Below are 22,778 nucleotides of genomic sequence, written 5' to 3'. Positions count from 1 at the left end.
ACGTGCTGCCTCACACATCCAGCCACTACCTCACTGTGGCACGTGCTGCCTCAAACATCTAGCCACTACCTCACTGTGGCACGTGCTGCCTCACATCTAGCCACTACCTCACTGTGGCACGTGCTGCTTCACACATCTAGCCACTACCTCACTGTGGCACGTGCTGCCTCAAACAGCCAGCCACTACCTCACTGTGGCACGTGCTGCCTCACACATCCAGCCACTACCTCACTGTAGCACGTGCTGCCTCACACATCTAGCCACTACCTTAATGTGGCACGTGCTGCCTCACACATCCAGCCACTACCTCACTGTGGCACGTGCTGCCTCACACATCTAGCCACTACCTCACTGTAGCACGTGCTGCCTCACACATCTAGCCACTACCTCACTGTGGCACGTGCTGCCTCACACATCCAGCCACTACCTCATTGTGGCACGTGCTGCCTCACACATCCAGCCACTACCTCACTGTGGCACGTGCTGCCTCACACATCCAGCCACTACCTCACTGTGGCACGTGCTGCCTCACACATCCAGCCACTACCTCACTGTGGCACGTGCTGCCTCACACATCTAGCCACTACCTCACTGTGGCACGTGCTGCCTCACACATCCAGCCACTACTTCACTGTGGCACGTGCTGCCTCACACATCTAGCCACTACCTCACTGTGGCACGTGCTGCCTCACACATCCAGCCACTACCTCACTGTGGCACGTGCTGCCTCACACATCTAGCCAATACCTCACTGTAGCACGTGCTGCCTCACACATCCAGCCACTACCTCACTGTGGCACGTGCTGCCTCACACATCTAGCCACTAACTCACTGTAGCACGTGCTGCCTCACACAGCCAGCCACTATCTAGCACGTGCTGCCTCACTCATGTGGCATACCTCGTGCACGTGCCTCAAACATCCAGCCATTACCTCACTGTGGCACGTGCCGCCTCACACATCTAGCCACTACCTCACTGTGGCACGTGCTGCCTCACACATCTAGCCACTACCTCACTGTGGCACGTGCTGCCTCACACATCTAGCCACTACCTCACTGTGGCACGTGCTGCCTCACACATCCAGCCACTACCTCACTGTAGCACGTGCTGCCTTACACATCTAGCCACTACCTCAATGTGGCACGTGCTGCCTCACACATCCAGCCACTACCTCACTGTAGCACGTGGTGCCTCACAAATCCAGCCAATAACATCACTGTGGCACGGCCGCCTCACACTATCTAGGCCAATACCGTCACTGTGGCACGTGCTGCTCACACATCTAAGCCAATACCCTCACTGTGGCACGTGATGCCTCACACAGCCAGCCACTACCTCGCTGTGGCACGTGCTGCCTCACACATCCAGCCATTACCTCACTGTAGCACGTGTTGCCTCACACATCTAGCCACTACCTCACTGTGGCACGTGCTGCCTCACACATCTAGCCACTACCTCACTGTGGCACGTGCTGCCTCACACATCTAGCCACTACTTCACTGTAGCACGTTCTGCCTCACACATCCAGCCATTACCTCACTGTGGCACGTGCTGCCTCACACAGCCAGCCACTACCTCACTGTGGCACGTGCTGCCTCACACATCTAGCCACTACCTCACTGTAGCACGTGCTGCCTCACATCTAGCCACTACCTCACTGTGGAACGTGCTGCCTCACATCCAGCCATTACCTCACTGTAGCACGTGCTGCCTCACACATCTAGCCACTACCTCACTGTGGCACGTGCTGCCTCACACTTCTAGCCACTACCTCACTGTAGCACGTGCTGCCTCACACATCTAGCCAATACCTCACTGTGGCACGTGCTGCCTCACACATCTAGCCACTACCTCACTGTAGCACGTGCTGCCTCACACATCCAGCCACTACCTCACTGTGGCACGTGCTGCCTCAAACATCCAGCCACTACCTCACTGTGGCACGTGCTGCCTCACACATCTAGCCACTACCTCACTGTGGCACGTGCTGCCTCACACATCCAGCCACTACCTCACTGTGGCACGTGCTGCCTCACACAGCCAGCCACTACCTCGCTGTGGCACGTGCTGCCTCACACATCCAGCCACTACCTCACTGTAGCACGTGCTGCCTCACACATTTAGCCACTACCTCACTGTGGCACGTGCTGCCTCACACATCTAGCCACTACCTCACTGTGGCACGTGCTGCCTCACACATCTAGCCACCACCTCACTGTAGCACGTTCTGCCTCACACATCCAGCCATTACCTCACTGTGGCACGTGCTGCCTCACACAGCCAGCCACTACCTCACTGTGGCACGTGCTGCCTCACATCTAGCCACTACCTCACTGTAGCACGTGCTGCCTCACACATCCAGCCACTACATCACTGTGGCACGTGCTGCCTCACACAGCCAGCCACTACCTCACTGTAGCACGTGCTGCCTCATACAGCCAGCCACTACCTCACTGTGGCACGTGCTGCCTCACACATCTAGCCACTACCTCACTGTGGCACGTGCTGCCTCACACATCAAGCCACTACCTCACTGTAGCACGTTCTGCCTCACACATCCAGCCATTACCTCACTCTAGCACGTGCTGCCTCACACATCCAGCGTCTACCTCACTGTGGCACGTGCTGCCTCACACATCTAGCCACTACCTCACTATAGCACGTTCTGCCTCACACATCCAGCCATTACCTCAGTGTGGCACGTGCTGCGTCACACATCCAGGCTCTACCTCAGTGTGGCACGTGCTGCCTCACACATCTAGCCACTACCTCACTGTGGCACGTGCTGCCTCACACATCTAGCCACTACCTCACTATAGCACGTTCTGCCTCACACATCCAGCCATTACCTCAGTGTGGCACGTGCTGCCTCACACATCTAGCCACTACCTCACTATAGGACGTGCTGCCTCACACATCTAGCCACTACCTCACTGTGGCACGTGCTGCCTCACACATCTAGCCACTACCTCACTGTGGCACGTGCTGCCTCACACATCCAGCCATTACCTCAGTGTGGCACGTGCTGCCTCACACATCTAGCCACTACCTCACTATAGGACGTTCTGCCTCACACATCTAGCCAGTACCTCAGTGTGGCACGTGCTGCCTCACACATCTAGCCACTACCTCACTATAGGACGTGCTGCCTCACACATCTAGCCAGTACCTCACTGTGGCACGTGCTGCCTCACACATCTAGCCACTACCTCACTATAGGACGTTCTGCCTCACACATCTAGCCAGTACCTCAGTGTGGCACGTGCTGCCTCACACATCTAGCCACTACCTCACTATAGGACGTGCTGCCTCACACATCTAGCCAGTACCTCACTGTGGCACGTGCTATTTTATTTACAATAACCAACTGTAACTCTTATAACTATAATGTTGTAGGCTATTGACTCATGTACAGGTACAGCACTGTCTTGTTCACAACCTTCCGACCATGACGTCACCTACCACGGTACAGTACATAAACTAACGTTACCAGTGTTACAGTAACACCTACTGTACCTACATTAACGTTACCAGTGTTACAGTAACACCTACTGTACCTACATTAACGTTAACAGTGTTACAGTAACACGTACTGTACCTACATTAACATTACCTATGTTACAGTAACACGCACTGTACCTACATTAACGTTACCAGTGTTACAGTAACACGTACTGTACCTACATTAACATTACCAGTGTTACAGTAGCACGTACTGTACCTACATTAACGTTACCAGTGTTACAGTAACACGTACTGTACCTACATTGACATTACCGGTGTTACAGTAGCAAGTACTGTACCTACATTAACGTTACCAGTGTTACAGTAACACGTACTCTACCTACATTAACGTAATCAGTGTTAAAGTAACACGTATTGTACCTACAATAACATTACTAGTGTTACAGGAGCACACACTGTAACTACATTAACGTTACCAGTGTTACAGTGACACGTGCTGTACCTACATTAACGTTACTAGTGTTACAGTAACACGTACTGTACCTACATTAACGCTACCAGTGTTACAGTAGCACGTACTGTACCTACATTATCATTACCAGTGTTACAGTAACACGTACTGTACCTACATTAACGTTACCAGTGTTACAGTAACACGTACTGTACCTACATTAACGTTACCAGTGTTACAGTAACACGTACTGTACCTACATTAACGTTACCAATGTTACAGTAGCACGTACTGGAACGACATTAACATTACCAGTGTTACAGTAACACGTACTGTACCTACATTAACGTTACCAGTGTTAAAGTAACACGTACTGTACCTACATTAACATTACGAGTGTTACAGTAACACGTACTGTACCTACATTAACGTTACCAGCGTTACAGTAACACATACTGTACCTACATTAACGTTACCCGTGTTACAGTAGCACGTACTGTACCTACATTAACGTTACCAGTGTTACAGTAACACGTAATGTACCTACATTAACGTTACCAGTGTTACAGTAACTCGTACTGTACCTACATTAACATTACCAGTGTTACAGTAGCACGTACTGCACCTACATTAACATTACCAGTGTTACAGTAACAGGTACTGTACCTACATTAACGTTACCAGTGTTACAGTAACTCGTACTGTACCTACATTAACATTACCAGTGTTACAGTAACACGTACTGTACCTACATTAACGTTACCAGTGTTACAGTAACACGTACTGTACCTACATTAACATTACCAGTGTTACAGTAACAGGTACTGTACCTACATTAACGTTACCAGTGTTACAGTAACTCGTACTGTACCTACATTAACGTTACCAGTGTTACAGTAACACCTACTGTACCTACATTAACATTACCAGTGTTACAGTAACAGGTACTGTACCTACATTAACGTTACCAGTGTTACAGTAACTCGTACTGTACCTACATTAACGTTACCAGTGTTACAGTAACACGTACTGTACCTACATTAACATTACCAGTGTTACAGTAACAGGTACTGTACCTACATTAACGTTACCAGTGTTACAGTAACTCGTACTGTACCTACATTAACGTTACCAGTGTTACAGTAATACGTACTGTACCCACAAAGAGTACAAGGGTTTGATGGTAGCTGTGCCAGACACACAAGTCCTGAGTGACCAAACTGGGCCTCTATCAAGGCCATCAGCACGTCCACCTTCACCTGTACATATCTGCGTACGTACATTATAACATGTATAAATCTACCTGCGTACATTATAACATGTATATATATCTACATACGTACATTATAACATGTACATATCTGCGTACGTACATTATAACATGTATAAATCTACCTGCGTACATTATAACATGTATATATATCTACATACGTACATTATAACATGTACATATCTGCGTACGTACATTATAACATGTATAAATCTACCTGCGTACATTATAACATGTATATATATCTACATACGTACATTATAACATGTACATATCTGCGTACGTACATTATAACATGTATATATCTACCTGCGTACATTATAACATGTATATATATCTACATACGTACATTATAACATGTACATATCTGCGTACGTACATTATAACATGTATAAATCTACCTGCGTACATTATAACATGTATATATATCTACATACGTACATTATAACATGTACATATCTGCGTACGTACATTATAACATGTATAAATCTACCTGCGTACATTATAACATGTATATATATCTACATACGTACATATTAACATGTACATATCTGCGTACGTACATTATAACATGTATAAATCTACGTACGTACATTATAGCATGTATATATATATATATATATATATATATATATATATATATATATATATATATATATATATATATATATATATATATATATCTACATACGTACATTATAACGTACATATCTACGTACGTACATTATAACGTGTATATATCTACGTACGTACATTATAACATGTATATATCTACGTACGTACATTATAACATGTATATATCTACGTATGTACATTATAACATTATATCTACGTACGTACATTATAACATGTACATACCTACGTATGTATATTATAACATGTATATTTCTACGTATGTACATTATAGCGTATATATATCTACGTATGCACATACATTATAACATGTATATATCTACGTCTGTATATTATAACATGTATATATCTACGTCTGTACATTATAACATGTATATATCTACGTTTGTACATTATAACATGTATATATCTACGTATGTACATCATAACACGCACATATCTACGAACGTACATCATAACAAGTATACATCTACGTATGTATGGCTTAACCTTTGTATGTATATATATATATATATATATATATATATATATATATATATATATATATATATATATATATATATTTATATATATATATATATATATATATATATATATATATATATATATATATATATATATATATATATATATATATATATATATATTAGTGCCACACTTAACACGTCCATGATCAACTGGGAAGCTTCTTAAGTTATAAGGATCATATCATGTATATGTTATAATGATCATATAAGGATCATATCATGTATATGTTATAATGATCATATAAGGATCATATCATGTACACAAGTAGTTGTACAGTGGTGGGCGAACAGGTCCCACATTTGCACGGAGAAACTTGCATCTCGTCTGACTTGAAACTTTCTCTTGACGTACAACTTGGTGGCTCTCTTAATGCTGTCCAACCTAGCGGCTCTGGCATCACGGTTAACCTAGCACCTATATCTAGCCCCTACACTAGCAGGGTTTACCTAGCCCCTACAATAGCAGGGTTAACCTGGCCCCTACAGCAGCAGGGTTAACCTGGCCCCTACAGCAGCAGGGTTAACCTGGCCCCTACAGCAGCAGGGGAAACCTGGCCCCTACAGCAGCAGGGTTAACCTGGCCCCTACACTAGCAGGGTTTACCTAGCCCCTACAATAGCAGGGTTAACCTAGCCCCTACAGCAGCAGGGTGTACCTATCCTCTACAGTAGCAGGGGAAACCTAGCCCCTACAGCAGCAGGGTTTACCTAGCCCCTACAATAGCAGGGTTAACCGAGCCCCTACAGCAGCAGGGTGTACCTATCCTCTACAGTAGCAGGGGAAACCTAGCCCCTACAGCAGCAGGGTTTACCTAGCCCCTACAATAGCAGGGTTAACCGAGCCCCTACAGCAGCAGGGTGTACCTAGCCTCTACAGTAGCAGGGGAAACCTAGCCCCTACAGTAGCAGGGTTTACCTAGCCCCTACAATAGCAGGGTTAACCGAGCCCCTACAGCAGCAGGGTGTACCTAGCCTCTACAGTAGCAGGGGAAACCTGGCCCCTACAGCAGCAGGGTTAACCTGGCCCCTACAACAGTACACCTGAAGTGTACATGTGCAGATGATGAGCGAGGAAGGAAAGTGTTGTCTTCCTTGCCTCAATATATACATAATAACAACAAGATTATCATGTAACCAATAAGGTCGCTTTTCATCACATCATCAAGTGAAATATATTGAAAGGTATATATATATATATATATATATATATATATATATATATATATATATATATATATATACACAAGATGTCTATCAGAGCATGGTTGTACGGCGTCTCATGCTTATGTTATGATGTATATATCCCTACAATAACAACACCATGAAAGACAGCTGAGGGAGAGCAGCAGGAGAGTGGACGTACTCAAGACAGCTGAGGGAGAGCAGCAGGAGAGTGGACGTACTCAAGACAGCTGAGGGAGAGCAGCAGGAGAGTGGACGTACTCAAGACAGCTGAGGGAGAGCAGCAGGAGAGTGGACGTACTCAAGACAGCTGAGGGAGAGCAGCAGGAGAGTGGACGTACTCAAGACAGCTGAGGGAGAGCAGCAGGAGAGTGGACGTACTCAAGACAGCTGAGGGAGAGCTTCAGGAGAGTGGACGTACTCAAGACAGCTGAGGGAGAGCAGCAGGAGAGTGGACGTACTCAAGACAGCTGAGGGAGAGCTTCAGGAGAGTGGACGTACCACGGTCACTCTAAACAACAACAACAACACGCACACAAACATGAAAGTCCAGAGATGACGCAGCAACTATGTTGGTGAGAGGCAGGCCGGCAAGACTTGAAGACTCCTGTAAGACTTGAGGACTCCAGCAAGACTTGAAGACTCCTGTAAGACTTGAGGACTCCAGCAAGACGTGTGGACTCCTGCAAGACTTGAGGAATCCTGCAAGACCTGTGGACTCCTATAAGACTTGAGGACTCCAGCAAGACTTGTGGACTCCTGCAAGACTTGACGACTCCTGTAAGACTTGAGAACTCCTGTAAGACTTGTGGACTCCTGCAAGACTTGAGGACTCCTGCAAGACTTGAGGACTCCTGCAAGACTTGTGGACTCTTGTAAGACTTGAGAACTCCTACAAGACTTGTGGACTCCTGCAAGACTTGAGGACTTCTTCAAGACTTGAGGACTCCTGCAAGACTTGAGAACTCCTGCAAGACTTGAGGACTTCTGCAAGACTTGAGAACTCCTGCAAGACTTGAGGACTCCTGCAAGACTTGAGGACTTCTGCAAGACTTGAGAACTCCTGCAAGACTTGAGGACTCCTGCAAGACTTGAGAACTCCTGCAAGACTTGAGGACTTCTGCAAGACTTGAGAACTCCTGCAAGACTTGAGGACTCCTGCAAGACTTGAGGACTCCTGCAAGACTTGAGGACTTCTGCAAGACTTGAGAACTCCTGCAAGACTTGAGGATTCCTGCAAGACTTGAGGACTTCTGCAAGACTTAAGGACTCCTGCAAGACTTGAGGACTTCTGCAAGACCTGAGGACTCCTGTGAGACTTAAGGATTCCTGCAAGACTTGAGGACTTCTGCAAGACCTGAGGACTCCTGCAAGACTTAAGGATTCCTGCAAGACTTGAGGATTCCTGCAAGACCTGAGGACTCCTGCAAGACTTAAGGATTCCTGCAAGACTTGAGAACTCCTGCAAGACTTGAGGACTTCTGCAAGACTTGAGGACTTCTGCAAGACTTGAGGATTCCTGCAAGACCTGAGGACTCCTGCAAGACTTAAGGATTCCTGCAAGACTTGAGAACTCCTGCAAGGCTTGAGGACTCCTGCAAGGCTTGAGGACTTCTGCAAGGCTTGAGGACTTCTGCAAGACTTGAGAACTCCTGCAAGACTTGAGGACTCCTGCAAGACTTGAGGACTCCTGCAAGACTTGAGGACTTCTGCAAGACTTGAGGACTTCTGCAAGATTTGAAGACTCCTGCAAGACTTGAGGACTCCTGCAAGGCTTGAGGACTTCTGCAAGACTTGAGAACTCCTGCAAGACTTAAGGACTCCTGCAAGACTTGAGGACTTCTGCAAGACTTAAGGACTCCTGCAAGACTTGAGAACTCCTGCAAGACTTGAGAACTCCTGCAAGACTTGAGAACTCCTGCAAGACTTGAGGACTTCTGCAAGACTTGAGGACTTCTGCAAGACTTGAGAACTCCTGCAAGACTTAAGGACTCCTGCAAGACTTGAGGACTTCTGCAAGACTTGAGGACTCCTGCAAGACTTAAGGACTCCTGCAAGACTTGAGGACTCCTGCAAGACTTGAGGACTCCTGCAAGACTTAAGGCCTCCTGCAAGACTTGAGGACTTCTGCAAGACTTGAGGACTCCTGCAAGACTTGAGGACTCCTGTAAGACTGGAGGACTCTTGCAATGATTGTGGCCTCGTGCAACACTTGAGGACTCCTGCAATGATTGTGGCCTCGTGCTGCACTTGAGGACTCCTGCAATGATTGTGGCCTCGTGCAACACTTGAGGACTCCTGCAATGATTGCGGCCTCGTGCAACACTTGAGGGCTCCTGCAATGATTGTGGCCTCGTGCAACACTTGAGGACTCCTGTAATGATTGTGGCCTCGTGCAACACTTGAGGACTCCTGCAATGATTGCGGCCTCGTGCAACACTTGAGGATTCCTGCAATGATTGGAGTCTCGTGCAACACTTGAGTACTCCTGCAATGATTGTGGCCTCCGTGCAACACTTGAGGACTCCTGCAATGATTGTGGCCCCGTGCAACACTTGAGGATTCCTGCAATGATTGTGGCCTCGTGCAACACTTGAGGACTCCTGCAATGATTGTGGCCTCGTGCAACACTTAAGGACTCCTGCAGTGATTGTGGCCTCGTGCAACACTTGAGGACTCCTGCAATGATTGTGGCCTCGTGCAACACTTGAGGACTCCTGCAATGATTGGGGCCTCGTGCAACACTTGAGGACTCCTGCAATGATTGGAGTCTCGTGCAACACTTGAGGACTCCTGCAATGATTGTGGCCTCGTGCAACACTTGAGGACTCCTGCAATGATTTGTGGCCTCGTGCAACACTTGAGGACTCCTGTAATGATTGTGGCCTCGTGCAACACTTGAGGACTCCTGCAATGATTGTGGCCTCGTGCAACACTTGAGGACTCCTGCAATGGTTGTGGCCTCGTGCAACACTTGAGGACTCCTGCAATGATTGTGGCCTCGTGCAACACTTGAGGACTCTTGCAATGATTGTGGCCTCGTGCAACACTTGAGAACTGCAATGATTGTGGCCTCGTGCAACACTTGAGGACTCCTGCAATGATTGTGGCCTCGTGCAACACTTGAGGACTCCTGCAATGATTGTGGCCTCGTGCAACACTTGAGGACTCCTGCAATGTTTGTGGCCTCGTGCAACACTTGAGGACTCCTGCAATGATTGTGGCCTCGTGCAACACTTGAGGACTCCTGCAATGATTGGGGCCTCGTGCAACACTTGAGGACTCCTGCAATGATTGGAGTCTCGTGCAACACTTGAGGACTCCTGCAATGATTGTGGCCTCGTGCAACACTTGAGGACTCATGCAATGATTGTGGCCTCGTGCAACACTTGAGGACTCCTGCAATGTTTGTGGCCTCGTGCAACACTTGAGGACTCCTGCAATGATTGTGGCCTCGTGCAACACTTGAGAACTGCAATGATTGTGGCCTCGTGCAACACTTGAGGACTCCTGCAATGATTGTGGCCTCGTGCAACACTTGAGGACTCCTGCAATGATTGTGGCCTTGGGCAACACGAGGACTCTTGCAATGTTTGTGGCCTCGTGCAACACTTGAGGACTCCTGCAATGATTGTGGCCTCGTGCAACACTTGAGGACTCCTGCAATGATTGGGGCCTCGTGCAACACTTGAGGACTCCTGCAATGATTGGAGTCTCGTGCAACACTTGAGGACTCCTGCAATGATTGTGGCCTCGTGCAACACTTGAGGACTCATGCAATGATTGTGGCCTCGTGCAACACTTGAGGACTCCTGCAATGTTTGTGGCCTCGTGCAACACTTGAGGACTCCTGCAATGATTGTGGCCTCGTGCAACACTTGAGAACTGCAATGATTGTGGCCTCGTGCAACACTTGAGGACTCCTGCAATGATTGTGGCCTCGTGCAACACTTGAGGACTCCTGCAATGATTGTGGCCTTGGGCAACACGAGGACTCTTGCAATGTTTGTGGCTCCATGCTAAACTTAAGGGCTCCTGCACTGCTTGCGGACTAAGGCTCGAGGAGTCCTATTAGATTCGAGGACTCCTGCAAGAGACGAGTACTCCTGTAAGACTCGTGCAATGCTTGTGTAAGACTTGGACTCCTGCATGACCAATGAAGATTAAACCAATCCATGAATCAAGTTCTTGGCTTAGCAGGAGGTTGTTGAGAGTATCCTATATCAACACCTACACAAGAGACTGCAGGACAATATCTTACACACAATAAGATTACGAGTCCTGATGCAATAAAACTGACTTGTAAAAGTTAGACGTGCATCCATGTTGTAGATGACCTTTACAATGAGTATTGGGGTGCAAGATAATATTCATTCATTGACATATTTTTGGAGATAAATAATACGTGTGGTAGATGTGGCTCAACACCATAAGATGATGATGAGGTACATCAGTACTGGGGATACACTATGGCATTCTACCTCAAGCTTACTTTCATCATGTGTGACACAAAGTGCGGCCGAATATTGGTTTTCACTTTGCAGCTGGTGATGACAGATGGTTGCTTCTGACTTAATGTCTTCTTCCACTCACAATAATATCACTCTAAACACTAATAACACTACCATCACCATAAAACTTATTATTAACATCATCGAGTGTAACTAACATCAATGATACAATAAGAATATTATTAATAATAATAATAATAATAATAACTATTATTATTATTATCATTATTATCATTATTATTATTATTATTATTCATTATTATTATTATTATTATGATAATTTGCACACATAAACCGTTGTCACATCAACCAAGTATTTTCAAGATATCACAAGTGGAGGAGGTTAACGGCGGAGGTGAGCGAGAGTAACGGAGGAGGTTAACGGCGGAGGTGAGCGAGAGTAACGGCAGGCGGTTAACGACGGAGGTGAGCTAGAGTAACGGCAGGCGGTTAACGACGGAGGTGAGCGAGAGTAACGGCAGGTGGTTAACGGCGGAGGTGAACTAGAGTAACGGCAGGCGGTTAACGATGGAGGTGAGCGAGAGTAACGGAGGAGGAGGAGGAGGACGGGACGGCACTGCACTAGTGACACAGCTGACCTGCTCTCGGCGTCCCACGCTGGAATGATGCGAGGTGAGGTGGACGGCCAGCCAGCCACCAGGCCTCACCACGCCCCCACCTCAAGGACGACAGCCCTGCCCTGACACTCGCTCGCTCCGCCCCAACATGGTCGTCAACCATTCCTGTTTCCTAACGGTGTCAAGTGCCGCACATTTGGCTGGCGGTCACTGAGGTGCAGGCAGGCAGTCAGGCAGGCAGAATGAGTGTATGTGGTGGTGAGTGCAAATGTCCCTGACGTGGCCACCACCAACCGACCATCACACACACATACACACACACACATAATTTAGATTTTACTACAATTGATCTAACCATTTAAAACCATGGAAAGAAAAAAAATAAATGTATATGTACACTTACATGTTTGTCATTTACAACAATGATCATTGAAACAACACTCACCGTTTCCCCACCTTCCTAGGACACTGACCTATGGTGATTATAACAAATTTCTCTAATGGTAAATGTGTATGTAAACTTACCTGCTTCTGTCATTTACAAGACTGACTATGAAAACAATGTTGAACCACCTTCCTAAAACAATAACCTAAGATCATTATAATACACTTTTCTGATAGTAAAGGTATATGTACACTTACCTACTTCAGTCATCTACAAGATTGACCAATAATACAAGTCAACATTTCACCAACTTCCTGGAAGACTGACACACGTCATTATAACACACTTTTCTGATATCTGTAAAAACATGTAAATCTGTTTCATCTTACAAAACTCCCTTATTAATGCCATTAGCTGTTGAAAGTGATCAAACATTAAAAATAAAACTTTTATCTTATTTTTATTCAAAACTGATCATCGGTCTTAAACAGAACTTATCTTCACAAGGTATGAAAAAAATATCTGATGAATTTCAAAATGATAAATGGAACTCCTGTTGTCAAGGTAGCATTTGAAAAGGTGAATGAGACAAATTTTCTAATAATTATGGTAGCTCCACCTTATAAGTTTTCCATCAAAATAAGAGCTCAATATAACATTTATTATAGCAAAGGACAGAAAATTTTGCAAGTAATCATTATATTTCAATATTATGGAAGTAGGGCTACTAACAAGAGGCCAGACCACTGGGCATTTTTCAAAATCTGTCATTGGCATATTCTTCCACACAAAAACTGTTAACCTACTTTTCTTTTTCTGTGTGAAAATCTGCTGTATTCAATTTTATGGGAACTTCACCCGTCTTAATGAATTAATCTCATTCAGATTACCCTGAGAGTGATTACATTTTCTAATGTCATGGATTAATGTTCTGTCATTGAAAAGGAAAGCTTCACACTTTCACATCAACCATAGCAGAATGTAAACATTCTAATTCAGCTCTCATATTGACAGGTTGTGAGAGACGCAAAAGTGGGTTAACAGCAGCCTAGAAAACTCAGGTGCATGCTGTTGGAGATTTCTAGGCTAAAGCCTCAACTGGATATCAAGCTAACTTCAACAAGTCCTCCTTTACACCCCCAACTTCCCATCCAATTGGAATCAACTTATAACATTCTAACCTAACCTAACATGAGCTGTAAGCTAAAGCCATACAAAGAAAATACTTTCATGATAAACCTCAACTTAAAATCTTCTGTCAGTATAGCATAGTTATGTCACAACCATAAGCCATCAACCCTAACCGAGAAACCCCTAATTTGACAAGTCTTCAGCATTTCTTGATGGAAATGTTGAGTACATCCCACCCACAGACCATTACCCCTAACCCCATCACCAACACATAACTGCACATGAATGCTATAACAAACATCATCCTTCGCACAATCATCATATCACTATACAGTGTCTAATGAATTCCCTCCTATTACACTAATTGAGCCTGAAATATATCTTAATTAATTGTACACTTGTTTTATTTACAACTTAGTCATTTATTCCAATATCCTCGAAATTGCATGGCAAACAATTTACCTTCAAGTAATATCTAATCCTTGGGAAGTCAAAAACTATGAAGTACATTTCCAAAAAATTATGTACTCCAGAAATGTAATACTTCAATAAAGTATTACTCAATAAAAACAAGGTATCAATTAAGCCATTCTTTCATGATCAGAAAACAAAAATATCAGAAATGGAAAAGACACAATTCTGAGATATTTCTGAACTGAGTATTCCCATAAGGCTCAAAAATTTAATCAGGGTGATGCAAGACAGTATGAAAGGCTATCTAAATAGGTGAAATCTTTCACTACCTTTGCCAGGATATTTTAAAAATCAAAGTACCACAAATCATTCTCCTTATGTAGCATGTTAAAGGTGTCTTTTCCTTCATTTTGTTCAAATTAATGGTGATGCAACCCTTTCAACCCTGTGCAGTCACTTGTCAACTGACTGGCACCACTCGTAAGACAAAAAACAGTAGATTTTTAGTAAGTCAACTGAACTAATCCAAATGTGCCTGATCCTTAACTATAAATAGAGTTTCATTTACTATGACTGGTTTCTAGTTATCCGCATAACTACCATATAAATATTTATAAAGTAAGTTCTGTTGTACTCACCACCTTTCTCGGCACTCAGTGATAAAGAAAACACCTCTTTTGTCCTAAAGAAAAGGCTCAGAAGTAGGCCCTTAACCAAAACACAAGAGAAAAAATCACCTTGTTCTGCAGACAGAAGTTCCCCCATCAAAGAAAATGGACAAAACTTCATTTTTTCTTGAAAAAGGTACAAAAATCTCTTGCCTGGAAAAAGTGGACCAGTAATTTAATTTTCTTGAAAATTAAAGGAAGCCTGATGTCCTAGAAAATTGAAGAAAGCCTATATCCCAGAAACAGGATATAGAGTCCCCTCTATATCCTAAGAGGCATTGTTATTTTTCCCACACAGACAGGATGCAAAAAATAAGCTACTTTCCAAAAGAGAACAAAGTAACTTTCCAGTCCCTAAACCAGAGGCAGGACATTGATCCTTCTCCCAGAGATGGGAAAGAAAATTGTCATCTCCCTGAAAGCAAGGGAGAAACATCATCCCTTTTTACCATAAAACAGAGAACTTCTAGTGAAACTGGAAACTTTTCCTCATCCAGAAATGGAGAAAAATCCACCATCCCACTTCCACAGGCAGGTGAGGGCCTGCAACCCCTTCTAAGTAAGAAATAAACTTGCCTACAAAAGATGGATGCAGGGAATTCCCATTACAGAAAAGGTCAGAGAACCAGTCAGTATTTTGAAGAATGAAACAGGAAATCCACCCAACCCCTAATGTGCTGTAAGATAATATACATTCTCTCACAATGGATAAGTAAACCATAATCTTTGCCACAATAGGAGAAGGAGCTATCCTCACCATGATGCTGTACATACACTCCCCTTTCCCTTTTAGGAAAAAAGACAAGAATGAATGGCTTTGCCAAAATGGAAGGTTGTCTCTCTTACCTTCCCTAAAGGATGACACAAAATTTCCAACAGCAATCTCCTAACAGATATCTCCTAAAAATGATATAAAAGGCAAACATATTAATAAAGACAATCATGAACTGACAATTACACAGAAACCTTCAAATACAAAACTTTTGCTTATTGTAGAAGGAAAAAATTGCCAAAGAAGCAGTAATTCCTGGCTTTTGGTATTTGTATGTACCTGTTTGATCATAAACTAGAATTCAATATCACAAATCCATTTACAAGCATTCAATTCATACATAATCATGACCAAAGTTGTTCTTAAAGGACATACCTCAAATCCTCTAACTCCGTAAAATTTGTCCATACCATCATAGAACAACCTCACCACAGTTTTCTACTTCCAGATAACAGTACATCATTCAGTACTCACCATTATGAGGGCTGTTGTCTTATGAGCTGAGAATAAAAGCATGAAGGCTGTTGCCTGCATAAGAATGGTCACTAAGTTTATATCTATAATGAAGCTGGTACAGTAACCATTGCAGCAATCACCTGCAACACTCTCATCCACTGCAGAAAAGGTCTCCTCCTCCTCCTCCTCTTCCACCATATGCAAGTTCGACACTGAGGAATAAGATTCCTGTTCATCTACAGATTCTTCCATTTTATTGACGCTTTCCACAACGTTTTTGTTGGCATCTAATCAAGAACCAATCTTCAAGTTTTAAAAGTTGTGTTTTGCTTGACAGTTCATCATGAATAATCTGAGCACTGTATCTGTCCTTGGAAAAGAAAAAAATATATCAGGGGCCAATACTAGTCTTAATATCATCTCCATAAAAAAACAGGTAAACTGTTTTACCATGACCCACAGAATATATTTTTCATGCCATAAGCCACTCCATCAAATTAAGTGTTTGTGACATTACAAGTTGAGTTTAAAATAATTTCAAAACTGTGCTAAAGGAAAATATAAATTACTACTCCACACTAAGCAACAATGGATGCAATAAAATTCAATAATTACTACCATCCACAAGTGGAAATACAGTACTTATCAAATATACACCCTGACAATAGTGGACCATACATAACTGATGGTGTCAAATCAGCCCAACTATCAATTTCAATATTTCCTACATACAGCATTCTTTCCAGATAGCCAGGCAGTGAACATGTCCATACAATTACCCATATACAGTTCTCCCTACTCTTGCCATACCCCATTTCCAATTTTAGCTACTTCTGCCCTATTTCTTGCTGCTGAAATTAGCTCACAGTCACTCTGTATTTTAATGTATACTAATACAGTTAGATCATGTGGTACAGTACAGACATTGTCTCAAAGGTTTCAATGTTTGATACTATATGATTTCCTGTGATAGATACCTGTGTTTTGTAAATGGTAAAATCTTTTTGGCAACACAGTAAATGCAAGTTAAAGGTAAAAATAATGGTAACAGTGAATATAGGTTCAGGTAAAATTCTCAGGCTGTGGTAAGATCTTGTGAAAAATAAGACAGAAGCTGCTGGATGACATCACACTTCATAACCTTAGCCACGAAAGAGTGACTTGAAACACTGGTCATGGCATCATACTTGAGAAGAGCAATATCATTAAGTCTGATAAAAATTTATGTCTAATGAGGTCAGTAAGTGTTCTCATACAGCAAATCCAACATAACTGGGCAAGTCCTGTTGACTTTAATTTGTTTGAGGTACATGCACAAGCAGGCAAATGCATGTGAGAACTGGCTTCATCTTTACCGTTGATACAAGAAATTGCAAAACAAATATTCACAGTAAAATATAATATCAATATCATTATTCAGCAAATGACATAAGACAGACAGTATGGTACAGTTATAGTCTGAGTATGTGACCAAGAATAGCTCCATCTTCTGAGCTGAGCAGATGAACAATGAAATGAGTAATTCAAGTCTGATCAAAATCCACAATGATTATCTGAAGCTAATGACTGGAGATGAAAGTTTGTCTCATCTTGTCTCCCACAATGATTATCTGAAGCTAATGACTGGAGATGAAAGTTTGTCTCATCTTGTCTCCCTGCTCCAGAAACTCCTATCTTTTATGAGGCCCTTACAGTGGTCGGGAAGCCCTAATACACCAAACAGGACCATAGGTTGATAGTGTGTTTCTGTGATCACTACAGTTTTCACACAAAAACTTGTCTGGCTCCTTGTACATTTTCAAAGATGTCATACTTTCATTTTAGTACATTTAAACTTGCCTTTGCCCTTGATTACCATCTGCAGGCATGGAAGTGGCAAGGTTCCTGAAGTATTAAAGTCCAAATCTTGTGTCCAAAGGGTCTTGATCCCTGAATGAGAAAAGGCACTAATGAAATCTCACAGGTACCCATATTTTCTTGCTCCTAAGCAAGAATTTGGGTTTTCTCCTCCATAGGAAGGTAAGAGCCAACCATATTGAAGCACAGGTAGAAGAAATACAATGCCCTTAAATGAAATTCACAAGATGATGCAGCAGCCAGGAAGAGTAAAGAAAGAACATCCCTCAGATAGCCTGAGAAACACTGAAGCAAATTGCTGGTGCTCACACCATGGAAAACACAAGTCTAGTCTTGGTGACCAGGTGCATGATGATTTTACCCTAAAAGCATCATATGTTTGTACTCACAATAAACCTTAGCTGTGTATTGCCTTTGAAAATGTGTGTGTGGAAGGGGAGGGAGGGAAACAATGTCTTTTGTGGACACTGTGTGTTATGGGGACAAAGTTCTACACTCATGTTGTCCTGAGTCCCAGTGCTGTATATATATACCATACTTTTAATCCGATGTAATTATACACACCCACACACCCTAGCCTATGCCAGATGTGTGTGTGTGTGTGATTAATATTTGTGGCTACTATTTATGCATTATGGAGAGAGATAGTGTGTGTGTGTGTGTGATCAATATTTGTGGTTACTACTTATACATTGTGGAGAGAGAAAGTGTGTATGTGTGTGTGTGTGTGTGTGTGTGTGTGTGTGTGTGCACGTGTGTGTGTGTGTGTGTGTGTGTGTGTGTGTGTGTGTGTGTGTGTGTGTGTGTGTGTGTGTGTGTGTGTGTGTGATTAACATTTGTGGTTACTATTTATACATCATAGAGAGAGACAGTGTGTGTGTGTGTGTGTGTGTGTGTGTGTGTGTGTGTGTGTGTGTGTGTGTGTGTGTGTGTGATTAACATTTGTGATTACCATTTATGCGTTACAGAGAGAGAGAGAGCATGTGTGTGCAAATACCTTTTTGTATTTACATGCTTTACTGTAAAGGAAGGGAGATTTTCACTTATGGCACCCCAACCCTAGAACAATTTCTACTGTTATACAACCCCTTTATTTAAGTACACTGTCTGCATTAACCATGTCCTCAGTCATTGTGTTCCCTTCATCTTCCACTCATGCTAAAAATTGTATCATCTTTTTTTACATCTTTTTTAACAAGTTTCTAACTTAATTTCATGTTATGTCCTCTGGTTGCTCTATCCTTACATCTCTCGAAGAACTTTTCACTATCCAAATTGTTGATCTCTTTTAAAACTTAAAGGTTGTGATCCAGTCATTCCTCACTTTTCTAACTTCTAAGTGGTTAAATTCAAAGCCTCCATTGGTGCCCTTCCTGGTCCTTAGCTCCCTTATTTCTGGCACTATCTTTGTGTTTTTTAAGAGCAATTGCCAAAACTGAAAAACATATTCTAGTTTTGGCCTTATGCAGCTTATAAATAGCTTCCGAAATGTTTCCTTATCCACATACTTGAAGGCTATTATGATTTTTGCCAAGAGACAGTTTATCAACCAAACGACAGTTTATCAACCAAACGACAGTTTATCAACCAAACTATTCTCCTTACATGGGACTCTGGTGACAGGGAAGGGAAGATGTTGATATCCAAGTCCTTCTCACATACAGAATCCTGAATCTTATTTCCTGCTTTATAATTATTATAATGAGGCCATCTTTTGCTTTGTCTCATCCTCATTACTTTACATTAGCTTCAGTTGGATTTCATCAACCATGTTTCAGACCAACTTTTAAGTTTATTTAGGTCCTCTTATAGGCTGAAGTAATCCTCTTTGCTTTTCACTTTCCTCGTGACCTATGCATCATCTGTAAATATATTCAGGTAGGAGTCCATACTTTCAGGCAAGTCATTTACATGGATCAAGAAAGTAAAGGTCACAGAATCAAACACTGTGGCACTTTGTGAGTCACCTCAACCCATTTGGAAAAGGCTCTTCTAACCTATATCACGTATTTCTTTCCACTGAGATTATCTTCTGTCCATCAATGGTTTTCCTGTATTCCTGCCTGGTTATCCAGTTTTTTAATCAGCCTCCCATATGCTACAAAGTCAAATGCTTACTGGCAGGCCAGATACAAAGTCCACCCAGCCACCTCTTTTGTCCACGAGTAAGCTTACTCTCCCTAAAAACTCTATGAGGTTAATAACACACAACCTCTTTTAATTTTCCTCTGCAAAAGTCATCCACTTGCTTTCTAATAATCTTATCTAGAACCTTACATACCACACCTGAGACCAGTCTATAGTTCAACACTTCTTTCTGGTTTCCTTTCTCATATAGAGGTATGACATTTGCCCTTTTCTATTCCCTTGGCACACCAACTCTTTCCTGTAATATCTTAAATAATAATGGAAGTGGTTTGTATAGTGTATCTGCACACATCTTTAGCACATATATTGTAATATCAGGATCATGATCCTTGTATGGGTCAAGTCCTTTAGCTATCGTTAAAATCTTTTCTAGATATCTCAATGATTTCCAAATCCACCTCCCCATTCCATTTCACTGTTGGAACTATAGTGTCTTCCACTGTAAAACACTTTGAACTTGTTATTCACTTCCTCGTATATCCTTACATTGTCCCCTACAATTTTTCCCCCTGAATCCCTTAGCCTAATTAGCTTTTTAACTCACAACTGATTATTGATGAATTTATGGTAAAGTTTTAGATTTTTCACCAGCTTTGTCAGTAATATTCTTTTCAAAGTTTCTTTCTTCTTATCCTGCTACACTCATTTTGTGCTTTCTTATACAATGCAAATGCTGGCTAGCTGGAATGCTGCTCTATCTTTCCCACAGCATATCTCACAGCTCCTTTGCTTTCTGATATCTTGTATTAAAACATTCTTTCCTCTTTCTTACTGTTCCTTCAGTATCTGAAGCTTGAGGTGCTTATGTCTCTACTCCTTCATTGTAAACTTCTTAGAACCCTCACCACAATGCCCTATTTCCTGGCTTCTGAACTACATTTCCCAAACCACATTATTAAGGTTCACATAGTTTCCACAATTATATCTCCTCTTTATATCCAGTCTCACCTTTGCTCTTTTAATGTCTTTGTTTATCACAGGCAAACTTGATCATTACATGATCACTTTTCCCAATTAAGGTATCACATATAATGTTCTCAATATCCATTTAAGTGTAAGTGAAGATGAGACTTAGTAATGATGGTGTACCAGTCCTTCTTATCCTGATGTGCTCTCTTACATGTCAGAACAGTAGAGGAAATTTTCCAGAATACTTTCTAAAAACTTACATCCCTATGACTCTCTATCACCATGAGTCCAGATTCTCCCCTCTATCTCTTTATAATTGAAATTATAATGAAATCCCCTATTATCAGTACTTAAACTTCTCAAATAAGTGAGTTTCATTGCTTCATGTACCATCACGACTGTTGCTTCACTATCATCGTGCAATAAATTTTATTTGGATTGCTGCAATTTTTTGAAAGATTAGATAATATAAACACCACTAAGCTCCTCTTCCCTACTGTTACTCTTCCTGTTATATAGTGAGCAAATGTGCCATCTTTCACAATTTCTTGAAACTTCAGGCTACCTTCCATTAGAAGAACTAATCCTTCCCCTCCTTTACCTTCTTCCTTCCTGGCAATCAAGTATCCCTTTGGGAAGAACTGATGGCATCTTATATGTTTGATAAACTTCATTTCCATGACTCTTTCAACATCAGGAGCACTTTTCCTCATGTAATCCTTGAATTCTGGCTCTTTCCCACTAACTATTAGTCAATCAACATTTGAAAACCCTACTTTCAGTCTATATTACCATACCTCACTAATGCGGGAAACGGCGAATAGTACGAAAAAAATTCTGGGAGACTTGAAAATGTGTGGAAGTCGAGAACATTATCTCGGAAAGCAAAAATGGGTATGTTTGAAGGAATAGTGGTTCCAACAATGTTGTATGGCTGCGAGGCGTGGGCTATGGATAGAGCTGTGCGCAGGAGGGTGGATGTGCTGGAAATGAGATGTTTGAGGACAATATGTGGTGTGAGGTGGTTTGATCGAGTAAGGAATAATAGGGGAAGAGAGATGTGTGGAAATAAAAAGAGTGTGGTTGAGACAGCAGAAGAGGGTGTTTTGAAATGGTTTGGTTACATGGAGAGAACGAGTGAGGAAAGATTGACCAAGAGGATATATGTGTCAGAGGTGGAGGGAACGAGAAGTGGGAGACCAAATTGGAGGTGGAAAGATGGAGTGAAAAAGATTTTGAGTGATCGGGGCCTGAACATGTAGGAGGGTGAAAGGTGTGCAAGGAATAGAGTGAATTGGAACGATGTGGTATACCGGGGTCGACGTGCTGTCAATGGATTGAACCGGGGCATGTGAAGCGTCTGGGGTAAACCACGGAAAGTTCTGTGGGGCCAAGATGTGGAAAGGGAGCTGTGGTTTCGG

At 42.8% G+C, this 22,778-nt stretch overlaps 1 protein-coding gene across 6 annotated transcripts in view; it reads right to left on the bottom strand.

The window, feature by feature from the left end:
• Positions 1–22,778, bottom strand: part of LOC139766416 (UNC93-like protein MFSD11) — a 138,466-nt gene that overhangs the window by 82,091 nt on the left and 33,597 nt on the right. The window contains exon 1 of one of the 6 annotated variants that reach the window (XM_071695060.1): positions 16,462–16,798. The exons of 3 other annotated variants lie outside the window; for them this stretch is intronic. In XM_071695060.1, coding sequence (XP_071551161.1) covers positions 16,462–16,695 — 234 coding nt within the window. In that variant the 5' untranslated portion in view covers positions 16,696–16,798. Of the gene's footprint in view, positions 1–12,638; positions 12,872–16,461; positions 16,799–22,778 lie in introns of those variants that run through there. 2 more of the 6 variants (XM_071695070.1, XM_071695068.1) reach the window with 2 other exon arrangements.

Source organism: Panulirus ornatus, chromosome 57 (assembly GCF_036320965.1).
Source record: "Panulirus ornatus isolate Po-2019 chromosome 57, ASM3632096v1, whole genome shotgun sequence".
Taxonomy (NCBI): Eukaryota; Metazoa; Arthropoda; class Malacostraca; order Decapoda; family Palinuridae; genus Panulirus; species Panulirus ornatus.
The sequence above is the reverse complement of the archived record's forward strand: the minus strand, read 5'-3'. Positions and strand labels throughout refer to the sequence as shown.